This window comes from Rutidosis leptorrhynchoides, chromosome 1 (genome assembly GCF_046630445.1).
Source record: "Rutidosis leptorrhynchoides isolate AG116_Rl617_1_P2 chromosome 1, CSIRO_AGI_Rlap_v1, whole genome shotgun sequence".
NCBI lineage: Eukaryota > Viridiplantae > Streptophyta > Magnoliopsida > Asterales > Asteraceae > Rutidosis > Rutidosis leptorrhynchoides.
This window is the reverse complement of record NC_092333.1, coordinates 71,894,211-71,904,996: the sequence shown is the minus strand read 5'-3', so window position 1 is coordinate 71,904,996 and position 10,786 is coordinate 71,894,211. Positions and strand designations below refer to the sequence as shown.

Below are 10,786 nucleotides of genomic sequence, written 5' to 3'. Positions count from 1 at the left end.
ATAGTTATAACCCATAATTTTCTTAGCCTTATCCTACTCGATAACCAGTTTGAAAATAAGCCGTTCATGACCTCGTCGTAGTATTTTATATATAATACTAATAATAATAATACTACTAATAATAAGATTAATAATAACATTAATCTTAAGTAATAATAATAATAATAATATGTAGATAATAATATTAATTATACAGAGGGAGTAAAGGAATGGATATATGTGTGTGTGTTCGTCCGAAGCCAAAATAATCGAGCTATATAATGTGACCAACCTCATGACCCCATCTCCCAGATGGTATCCATTTCCAATTTATGCCGACACACTTTTATTACTTATATAACATGATACGTAATTATATATTATTTAATATATATTATATTTAATCTTTAGAATTAATTAAATATTATATTATATTTACGTGCGTAGTAAAAATGTAATTTTTGTTCAAATGACTCGTACGTTGTCACTCGACTCATGTACCACTTTCGGTTTTTCGAACGCACTTTCGTACGTTTAGAAAACTAGCCTTTTATGTTACGCGACGTGTACCCTTATTAATAATTTGACTTACTCATCAATAATTTACCTTATAAAAAATGTAACTTATAAAATTGAGCGTTGTGGTCATTTGCTTCTATAAATCAGTGGCTCGTTGTTTGTCAAAATATATTAGTTTAAATCAGGACGTTTTATGACTAGATTATATATATTTATTTTTTCATTTTGAAATATAAATTTGAACTATTTACATAATATAGTTTTTCAAAACTAATGTCATTCCAAACTTATATATTTAGAAATCGTTTAAATATTAAGAATTACTATTTCTTAACATTTATATTTTAAAGTTTAAAAATTGATATAGTTCATTTATATACAAACGTTCATAAAACATTTTAATAATCAAAATTATTTTATATGCAAAAAAAAAAAAATCATTTTATTACAAAGGTTATAATACTAGAAGTTGTTATGTCATAAGACGTTTTTAATAATAAAAGTCTATTATATCGAAAAGACGTTTTCGTTTAAGAAAGTAATGTTATATATGAATCATATCAGGTTTCAAGGTTTTAAATTTCCATTTCAATCATGACTCGTAGGATTAAGTCTAAGGGAACATCAAACGTATGTAATCATCTTAATGTAAAACGTCGATCTTTTTAACTTGTCAATATCTATTTTCTAATTTACCTATATTCCTTAATTTCACTTTCACAATATCTAATATGAAGGTTAATTAATTTATCTTATCAACAGTCACAAGGCAATTATTGTAAGGCATGTATTGGAATTTAACAGAAATTTCCACCAATCTGACTTGCTCTCGCTACTTGACACTTTGTCCTTACTCGAAGATCACTTTACCATTTATTCCGAATATCGTTAAAAAGGAAAGATTTTCTAAATCAAAGTGGACCTCTCAATAGGGACTCGTGATCATAATTCAATGTATCTGATAAATCAATCACTTGATATTATCTTCTAATTCCATCGCTAATCATATTGAAACAAATACGTTCATATAAAGTATTATACGTTTAATATTTTGTTAACATTCTCAAACTGTTATATATACATATACCTATACATATTCATATCTAATTAAATATTGGTTCGTGAATCGTCGTAATTTGGTCGAGGTTAAATGAATGTATGAACACAGTTTAAAATTCTTGAGATTCAACTTACAAACATTTGCTTATCGTGTCGGGAATATATAAAGATTAAAGTTTAAATTTGGTCGGAAATTTCTGGGTTGTCACACGGAATTTCACGAATGGATGGTGGCTCTTCACGAGTATCAACTACATGGGCAAGAAAAGCCATGCCACCACTAACAAGAAAACGAGGTGCCCGTGCATACGTGCATAATGGCACAAGTCTTCTCCGTCTCTCGCCATGAATAAGTAACTCTCCCCCACTTGGGGTCTTCACGTGAATAGATTTCTCATGGCATGCAATATCGGCTCTATAACGATCGAGCCAATCCATACCAACGACAATATCAAATTCACCCAAGGTCATCGGGATAAGATCAATTTTAAACGTTTCGAAACCAAACACAATATCACAATTATTACAAACATCAACCCCTAGCACCGTCTTACCATCCGCTATTTCAACTTCTACCGGATGACTTAACTTAGCTAGCAGTTTATCAAGCTTAGACACGAATCTTGGAGAAACAAATGATAAATTAGCACCGCTATCAAATAGGATTCTTGCCGGATTAGAGTTAACCATGAAAGTACCTAAGACAACTTCGTTTGATTGCTTGGCCTCGTCATGGGTCATCAAATAATTATATCCCCGAGCCGTATCCGCCGCCTTCTCCAACTTTTTAACATGATCAGTGTTCAAATCGGGACACTCCGGCCTTCGGTGCCCTTCTTTACCACAATTATAACAAGTGAGTTTGGTTGTAGTAGATGGTTTGGTACAATCACGGGCCATATGCCCCCTTCGCCCACAATTGTGACAAGAAAAAGGAAAAATCTGGAAGCACCTTTCTTCACACAACCGACACTCTCGGTTACACCTTTACTCTTCTAGCTCGAATGACTAGTAGCTTCGAACTTCCTCTTGCCAAAAGTAAAGCCACTCTTTCTCAAAGCGAGCGACTCAAAACCTTTGGCCATATCAAACAAATCATCAAAGTTTTTCACCACATTCACACTAATCTTATCTTGATAGTTGTCGTTCAAGATTCGATAGAAATCTTCCTTCAACATTTTATCGTTCCCGACATACTCCGGGCAAAATTGGGTCTTTGACAAGAAAACGGATTTAAGAGTGTTCAAATCCATCGACCCTTGCCTCAAGGCACGCAACTCGTCCTTAAGTCTAGTAAGATCGGCCGAGGTTCGGTACTCATTGAAAAACTTCGCCTTGAACTCATCCCAAGTGAAATCCATGCATTGTTCTTCACCATAAAGTTGGATTTTCGCATCCCACCACAACTTGGCATCGCCCCGCAACATACTACACCCGTACCTTGTCTTCTTATCAAAAGGGCATTCACAAGTACGGAAAGCCCCCTCCATATCGGAGATCCAACGGACACTCTTAAGAGGGTCTCATTCACCGTCAAAGGTGGGAGGTTGAGAATCCTTGAAATTCTTATAAAAGAAGTCCCGTCTTCCCACATTATCTTCTTGTAGAACAAGCTTAACTTGTTTCTTAACCATATTGACTACTTGCTCGTCAATCGAATCTAGAAACATCTTCTTAACCTCTTCGAGAAACTCCACTTTTTAACGTTTGAAGATGGCCTCAACCTTAACCGTAAACTCGGCGTCCTCACTCATACTTCCGTCATTGGTGTCGTGTCCATTTCTCATCTTCATTCTATAAAACGAAAATAGGTTAAACAACGAACGAAAAGACATGACACATATACATATTCACCTCACCGCCCCATCTTGCTCAACAATCGTCGTACATCGCTTGTTTGACACGATTTGAACCCATAACAATGGTAGCTACTCATTGTTACGCGAGCACGTAGCATTAACTTGCTAGTACAACGTCCATCTCGTTTGATGATTGCAAAAACACAACACAAAACAATTAGCGCATAGTTAGTTCACCTAATCCTAGGCACTAACCATTCCCCGGTCCGACCCGTCTCCTAAAAGTCCCACATAACGCGCATAAACAATTCAAGTCTAAGTCTAGGCACCTATTTCAAGTCGCCTAAATCCCTTAGACCATGCTCTGATACCACTTGTAACGACCCGACTTTGTTATCTCAAAAATACACTAATTTTTTTTTTCCCGATTCAATACATCTGGACGGCGTCCAGCAAAGAAGCCTTGGACGGCGTCCAGAAGATCTGGACGGCGTCCAAATGAACTGTAACCTGCTGATCCCCGTGTCCAACTTACGTGAGCGGAAAACCCGCTTCCCGACACTTTTAAATGAAAACCTTTTCACAACATGTCATAATAAGTTAAACTAAGAGATTTCCACAATAAAATCAAATTTTACAACATCGGGCCCGCATCGGCCTTTTACGAGTTCGTTCAAAAATACAAGTTTCGACCGTACTAGTTTAATTTCCAAACGACACTAGAGCATGGTGTTTGGGGTTAAACTACCCAAATCTTGGCCGAACTTCCAAAAAGCTAAACCCCCGAGAGTCACTACTATTCCAAACGGATAACTTTGCCCTTGTCTACGCCAGAGCCTAAAAAGGTAAACAACGAGAAGGTAAGCTAAAGCTTAGTGAATGCAATAATTATACATATACATATATAACATACTTACTTGCAATCACTTACATAATACCGCATACAAGCTAGCAATTCGACAATTATGCAAACATTATGCATAAACCAATAACAGCAATTCATAATAAGCTAGCTACATCAAAAGTATATAGTTCACAATTAAATATGCTAATACAAAATTCACACAACCATGTTTAACCAATCGTACAAGGGAACAGTACTCGCTAGAGACCATCGGAGTTCATAACATCCATTAGTGTACATACGACGCGTAATCACTAATCCCCCGGGTGATGTCTTGAACACCGCGACAATTTCACCCCCATGAAAATGTGGTGTCTTGAACACTGCGACAATTTCACATGTCAATCAAACCAAATGAGTGGTGTCTTGAACACCGCGAAAATTCCACTCCCATGACAATGTGTTGTCTTAAACACCGCGACTATTCCACATGTCAATCAAATCAACGAGTGGTGTCTTGAACACCGCGACAATTCCACTCGTTACGTAGAATGTGGTGTCTTGAGCACCGCGACAATTCCACATTCCATGCTACACAAATAAATACATTATATACGTATACGCATAATTATTCCACTCACCTTACGTCTTCGGTGAATTAATAAACCAAGCTCGCAACTTCAAGGTAACGTACCTATTACATTATGCACATACATCAAACATTCATCCAAGTTGGTTAACCAACTTATTCGCCATACAAGTGCCATTTGGCCCATAGCGCAAACGCGACCCACTTGCACCATTCATTCTAACACTAGGTCGGGATTTCGTCAAACCCTTACTAACAATTCGATTATGGTCTTAATACACCTTTTAACACAAGGTTATCACACTTTCGCACCCATTAACCCACCTAGGTCATCAAAGACTTATTTGACCTACTTCAAGGTTAACACACTCATTTGGGTCACTATCATACCCAAATACACCCATTCACTTTAAACACTAAGTGTGCTAGTGATTTACTAACATTTAAGACCCATATACATAATTTAACATCTCAAAACCCTTGGTTAGTCATCTTTGAGTCCTCATGACCCAAACTTACCCAAAGACCCCCAAAACATTAACAATTGGGTTTTATGTTCATTTCTAGCCCAAACCCTAGTCCTTAAACAATTAAAACAAGGAAATCAAGGTTAAGACTTACCACTACAATCAAAATGTAGCTAGGGACTAGATGAACAACTTTAGAACTCGCACTAAGCCCTAATTCGACCTTCATCTTCCTTGATTTGAGCTCTCTCACTCTAGAACTTTCTCTCTCTCTAGAATTAAAGTGGAAGGGTAATGGTAGATGAAAATGGAGTAATGAGGCTCACCAAACTGATCTTGGGACCTTTAAGTCGTCCCCCATGTGAAATTACCAAAATACCCATTTTAAATATCTAAAAACAAAACAGCTGGCCCGTCAGTTCATCTGGACGGCGTCCAGCCCTTCACACTGGGACGGCATCTCACCATTTTGGACGCGTCCCAAACAACTAGGAAAACAGGATCTTACAGCGTGGGGCTAGTTCAAGGAGTCAAATTCGGGTCAAGCAATACCTTGGTGTCGCACTTACAATATGCGGATTACACAATTTTTTTCGGGGTTTGGAGTCCAAAAAATGTGAATAGTTTTATGAAGGTGCTTCAATGTTTCGAAAAGCTCTCAGGGCTTAAGGTGAATCTTGGAATGAGCTGCCTTTATGGAATTGGTGTCTCGGAAGCATCTATTTCTTCACTAGCTGAGGCACTAGGTTGTAAGGCTGGGAAATTTTCGATGAAATACTTTGGATTGTCTATTGGTTCGAGGATGAATAAATTAAAAGATTGGGCCCCCTATGTTGATAAAATCAATAACATGTTAGGAGAATGGAGAGCCAAAAATGTTGTCTTTTGGCAGTCGACTTACATTCATAAATTTGGTCCAAGTAGCCTCCCGCTATATGCTTTCTCCCTATTCCGTGCTCCCGCCGGGGTCATCAAACATCTCAAAGGTATTCGTAGAAATTTCTTTTGGGGAGGGTTGGGGAATCAACACAATAAAATTTGTTGGGTCAGGTGGGATTTGATTCTCAATTCATATGATAAGGGCGGGTTAAATATCTGGTCCCTAAAAGCTAAAAATCTATCTTTGTTAGGGAAATAGCGGTGGCGTTTTCGTACCAATGAAAATGCTGTGTGGGTCTCCGTAATCAAAAGCATTTACAGGCGGGACGAAGGGTTAGGTCTCAAGGCAGAAAACATATCTTTCAGAAAAGGTTCGATTTGGAACTCCATTCAAAGGCTAAATGAACACTTCGAAAAAGTTAATCTGGATATTAACAGTATCTTAGAGAAGGTGGTTGGCAATGGGAACAAAACGTTATTCTGGAAGGATCATTGGTTTATAACGAGCTTTTTTGTAAGAATTAATAGGGATGAAAAAATGACCCGTACCCGATGGGGAAACCCGAAACCCGTTATAATTGGGTCGGGTCTGACCCGAGTCCATCGGGTCATGGACCGGGTATGGGGATGATTAAAAAAAAAAAATTTGGGTTCGGGTTCGGGTATGGTTTTGGATACAAACCCGTATACCCGACCCGAATACCCGTATACCCGGCCTGAGGAATTTTATTAATAATTTTTATGTAAAATTTTAGTGTTAGTATTATATTGTTACTGTATGAAAGATTTCTCTTATTTGTTTTGAAAACGAGTACACTTTTATTCAATATAATCATATACAACAAGTTTTCGAGATGTGATATTTTATATACTTTGTGTATTTGAGTATTTTAGAAACTTTTCAATCAACTTTTTATATGTGATATTTTATAATACTTTAAACATGAAGTAGTTAAATTATTTTTCGATATTTTGATTTGGTAACTTATTGAAAAATAGATACAGAATGACTAATCGAGTATCCCCGTTTACCCGTGGAGAAACCCGAAACCCGATAGTATGTAAATAAATGGGGACCCGACGGGTTTCGGGCCGGGTTTGGGACGGGGTTTCTTAATCGGGTTCGAGTCTGGGATTAACTAAACCCGACCCGATGCCATCCCTAGTGAGAAATTTTCAAGACTTTTCAGGTTGGACTCAGACGAGAATGCTTTGATCTCGGATCGCCTAATAACTGAAGGTTCATCTTGAAGGCTAAATTGGAAATTGGTTGCGAGATCCTAGGGGTCGTACTGCTGATGAAATGCTACTGCTCGAGGAACTAATTAGACCTTTTAGATTCTCCTACAGCTCCAAAGACAATTGGATCTACAAGCTGAATGCTAACGGACTGTTTTCAACGAAATCACTTGCAGAAAAGATCAACGAAAACTTGCTATCTTCCACGGCTTCTGGCTCTCAAACTGACCGAAACATTTTAGTGCCTAAAAAAATTGGAGTTTTCATATGGCAGGAAAAAATGAAAAGATTACCGGTCCGAGAAGAATTAGATAAAAGGGGAATCGATCTCAATACCCTCGTTTGTCTAATGTGTAACACGGATATTGAATCTGTAGAACACATACTATGCTCATGTCCATTCACCATTGATGTATGGTATCGTGTTCGCCAATGGTGGGAACTGCCTAATCAACATTATTCAAGAGTAAACGACTTGTTTCGTGGCAATCATTCTACTTCAAGCATCACCTCTACGTGCAAGGTATGGCAAGCCGTTGAATGGGTTTATGGCTATTCCTTGTGGAAGTTCTGAAATGAAAAAACTTTCTGAAACAACACTTGGACTGCACCTATGGCTGTAAACGAAATACAACTTAAGTCGTTTCAATAGATATCGAATCGATCGAGAAGGCTCACTCTTGATTGGAGCCAATGGCTTTCGAACTGTAACACCCCGTCATAATCCATTAACGGCGATGTTAACTCTGGTCCCAGTGCTTGGCTTGACTTCTATGTAACAGCAAAGTTTTACAGCGGAAGCAAAAAGTACCTGAGAATAAACATGCTTAAAAAGTCAACACGAGGTTGAGTGAGTTCATAGGTTTGTCATAATTAATGATTTTGATAACAGTAATAGATCACAAGATTTGAGTTTCCATAAATATCCTTACACCACCGTGTAATAAAAAGATTCTACAACCATGGGCACCTGGTAACAAGCCTTAACGATAATAATATAATAATGATAATCCCTGATGTCTATAGAGCACCGAATCAAGTGCGATAAATACCCTCGAAGTACTAAACATCCGTTGACTGCTAGTGCGACTAGCCCGGATGGGGTTGTCAAACCCGATAGATCTATCAATAGGATTCGTTCCTATGGTACAGAGACCAATAGATTACGTTACCAAGCTAGGGGAATATTTGTAATTCTAACCCACGTAGAATTAAGTTTAGTACTTGTATCTATTTTGTAAAACAGTTATAAAACATTGCATGTATTCTCAGCCCAAAAATATAGATAAAAAGGGAGCAAATGAAAACTCACGATACTGTATTTCGTAGGTAATTATGCGTATGACGGCACTGAATAAGTGCATAGTTGACCTCGGATTCACGAACCTACACATATACTCGTAATCGAACAAGCTTATATATTTTATTTCAATTGTTATATATATATATATATATATATATATATATATATATATATATATATATATATATATATATATATATATATATATATATATATATATATATATATATATAAGTATTTATTTGATTATGTATTGTTAATAATAATAACAATGATAATAATGATAACTTTAATAAAAATGATAATTTTATTAAAAATGATGTTTTCAATAAAAATGTTAAAATGATAATTTTGATAATAATAATTCTTTTAATAATAATAACTTTAATATAAATGATAAGATAAAATGATAGTTTTAATAAAAATAATACTTTTAGTAATAAAAGTAATTTTAGTAATAATAATAGTTTTAATAGAAATTTCAGTAATCATATAATAATACTAATATTAATGTTTAAATGACAATTTTATTAGTGATACTTTGTAATATTAATAATAATAATGATAATACTAATTTTTAATAATAATGACAGATTTAAAATAATGATACTGATAATAATAACTACGAATTTAATAATTTACTACTAATGATAATAATGATAATAAGTTTAATAATAATAATACTAAATATCATAATAATAATATTGATAATATTAATAATACTTATAATAACAATAATAATAAATGATCCTTAATTCTTATGTTAGTATAACAATAATAATAATAATAATAATAATAATAATAATAATAATAATAATAATAATAATAATAATAATAAAATAATAATAATAATAATTATTATTATATTACTAATAATAACAATAAAAATGATAATAATAATAATAATAATAATAATAATAATAATAATAATAATAATAATAATAATAATAATAATAATAATAATAATAATAATAATAATAATAATAAAAGGCTACCTTTAAATGTTTTTTTCCAAAAAGATAATGCCCCGAACCAGGCTTGAACCCGTGACCTCTTGCTTAAACCAAAACACCCCTTAACCATCCAATCCATTCTGTTTTTCTGAATTATACTCGATATTTATTTTATTTAATGTATTTCTGTTTCTGTTTCATCTTCTTCTTTAATTAATCAATCAGATTTCCACAAATTCATAATGACAAGTTATTTACTTAATTCACGATTTGGACTTGGAACATAATCGATCTTCTGTGATATCGTGATTAACAGAAACAGGAAAGAATCAAAATTTTAACAGCAGTCAACCTTCGAAGAACATATTATGAACTCAAACTTGATTTTGATTTCTAAACACATTTGGATCATAATTATTACATGAAAAAGGTTAGAAACCACTCATAGAAACTTCCTAAATCATCAATTGATCCGAAAACATCGAAACCAATTCAAATTTTACGATGAACAATTTCTTTGACTTTTTGAAATTTAACTTTGACTTCAAAATTCGGATTCGTTATTAGGAATTGGGATTTAAAACTTTGCAGAAAGTTTAAGTGAATGATTCCTAACAACTTTGCATTATTACTTTTTGAAAATCGAATTGTTTGTGAGCTATTGATAAAATGACTCAATAATAGAGATATATCGACTGGTTCTTCGATTTTTTTATTTAATTCGATAATTTTTGTAGCAGATAAAGGTAGGATATAGTTGATAGTTGATGATAGAAGGTGGAATTGATTACATAACACTGGAATTGATCGATTTATTTATTGAATGTGGTGTCGACAGAATTCTAATCAAGGAGGAAGAAAAAAAATAAATAAAATAAATAAAATATATAAAAAATAAAAAGCAGATAATGATTCATACCATTTATTTGACTTTTTAATTTATTATTATTATTTTTATTGATATTAATAATTAATAAATATATTATTAATAATAATTTGCTAATATTATTAATAATAATAAAAGTAATAATAATGATAATAATAATAGAAATATAATAATAATAATAAATAATTATAATGATAATGATAAATATAAAATTATAATAATATTATTTATGATAATAATAATAAATTGTATTATTTTTATATTAATAAT

At 33.8% G+C, this 10,786-nt stretch overlaps 1 protein-coding gene across 1 annotated transcript; it reads left to right on the top strand.

Annotated features, from left to right (window-relative positions):
- Window positions 1-5,884: 5,884 nt before the first annotated feature.
- LOC139883658 (uncharacterized) lies at window positions 5,885-7,948 on the top strand. Its single transcript, XM_071867832.1, has 2 exons — window positions 5,885-6,242; window positions 7,413-7,948. Exons 1-2 carry the CDS (start codon window positions 5,885-5,887, stop codon window positions 7,946-7,948), a joined length of 894 nt encoding a protein of 297 aa, XP_071723933.1.
- Window positions 7,949-10,786: the final 2,838 nt, after the last annotated feature.

Bases quoted from the DNA above. Each gene is read 5' to 3' on its own strand.
- LOC139883658 (XM_071867832.1), top strand. From the start codon at position 5,885: ATGAAGGTGCTTCAATGTTTCGAAAAGCTCTCAGGGCTTAAGGTGAAT. The intron at 6,243-7,412 runs GTATTCGTAGAA...ATTGGTTGCGAG, and splicing joins GGTCATCAAACATCTCAAAG to ATCCTAGGGGTCGTACTGCT.